This window comes from Gavialis gangeticus, unplaced genomic scaffold (genome assembly GCF_001723915.1).
Source record: "Gavialis gangeticus isolate Ggan-Ray unplaced genomic scaffold, GavGan_comp1, whole genome shotgun sequence".
In the NCBI taxonomy this organism is placed as follows: domain Eukaryota; kingdom Metazoa; phylum Chordata; order Crocodylia; family Gavialidae; genus Gavialis; species Gavialis gangeticus.
The window spans coordinates 2,215,687-2,217,030 of NW_017728998.1; the positions used below are offsets into that span (position 1 = coordinate 2,215,687).

The 1,344-nt window shown below is 67.0% G+C and overlaps 1 protein-coding gene across 1 annotated transcript in view; it reads right to left on the reverse strand.

Moving 5' to 3' along the window:
- The window catches only part of GAS8 (growth arrest specific 8), an 11,667-nt gene extending 10,450 nt beyond the window's left edge, over nucleotides 1–1,217 (reverse strand). The window contains exons 1-3 of the mRNA XM_019505366.1: nucleotides 940–1,217; nucleotides 638–835; nucleotides 316–522 (exon numbers count right to left, since the gene is read on the reverse strand). Of these exons, the coding sequence (XP_019360911.1) occupies nucleotides 316–522; nucleotides 638–835; nucleotides 940–954 (420 nt within the window). The 5' untranslated portion in view covers nucleotides 955–1,217. The remainder of the gene's footprint in view (nucleotides 1–315; nucleotides 523–637; nucleotides 836–939) is intronic.
- Between the last annotated feature and the right edge of the window lie 127 nt (nucleotides 1,218–1,344).

Genomic DNA, 1,344 nt, shown 5'->3' on the forward strand with positions numbered 1-1,344 from the left:
CCAGCTCCCTGCCGGGGGGCTGAAAAGAGGATGGAGCTGGGCTGGTATCAGTGGGGGCAGACGACACAAGGAGCAATGGGCTCAAGTTGCAGCAAGGGGAGTTGAGGTTGGATATTAAGAGAAACTCTCTCACTAGGAGGGTAGTAAAGCACTGGCACAGGGTACCCAGAGCGGTGGCGGACTCTCCATCCTTGCAGGTTTATAAGACCTGGGCAGACAAAGCCCTGGCTGGGATAACTGTTGGTATCTTGGCATCCACCCCACGCCGTGCAGCCCAGAGCTCGGCCTCTCCTGGCTGTGCCAGGCGCCACGTACCATGCGCAGGCCTTTCACCACCACCTCGTTGGCCAGCTCCTGCTCCTTCAGCTCCACCTTCAGGGAGCGCATGTCCCGGCGCAGCTCCAGCTCCTGGGCCCGGTGGTCCTTCTGCGCCAGCTTCATGGACACGGTGCCCTCGGTGCGCAGCTCCGTCAGGTTGTTCTGGTGCTCGTACAGCAGGTGCTTCACCTTCTGCTTGTACACCTGGGGGCGGGGGGGGGCTCAGTCCCCGGACAGGCTGGGAGCGGGGGGCACCTGGCGACATGCCCAAGACAAGCCGGGTGCTGCAGCCCTAACACCCGCCCCGGGTCCCACTCACCTTGATCTCCACCTGGTGCCGCTCCTCGGCCTCCTCCATCTCGCGGTCCTTGTTGCGCAGCTCGGCCTTCTTCTCATCCAGCTGCTGCCGCGTGATGTCCCAGAAGGTGTGGATCTTGTCGCGCTCCAGCTGGAAGTAGTTGCGCTCCTCGCGCTCGCGGTCCAGCTCCTCCCGCAGCCGCACAATGTGCTCCTCCAGCTGCGGGGCCCAGGCAGGGAGAGGCATCAGGGGGGGCGGCCGTATCCGGGCTCTTCAGCACCCTTTGCCGCTGGCTGGCCCGGGGCCCGGGGGAGGGGGCTCACCTGCTCCTTGCTCATGTCCTCGGGGGACACGCCGTCCACCACGGTCGCCGCCTTCCCCCCCCTGCCCTTCTTGCCGCCTTTCTTCTTGGGCGCCTGGGAACAAGGCGCAGGGCTGAGCCGCGCGCGTGGGGGCGGCAGCAGCGCTCCAGCCGCTGGGAGCCGGTAGATGGGGGGCGGTCCCGATTGCACATGTCCGTGGGTGTCTCCTTGCCGGGGGGGGACCCCTTGCTGGGCAGAGCTGAGGGGCCCCCGACTGCCTCCCCCCCACCCTGCGCTGTCTCAGGGGCCGGGGGAGGGGGGTTAGGGTTGGGCTGCTGCTCTGAGCCCTGCACCCAGGAGACCCCCCAAAACCCCTCCCCCCGCCTGCACCCAGGGGCCCCATGCAACCAGCTTGCACCTGGAAGC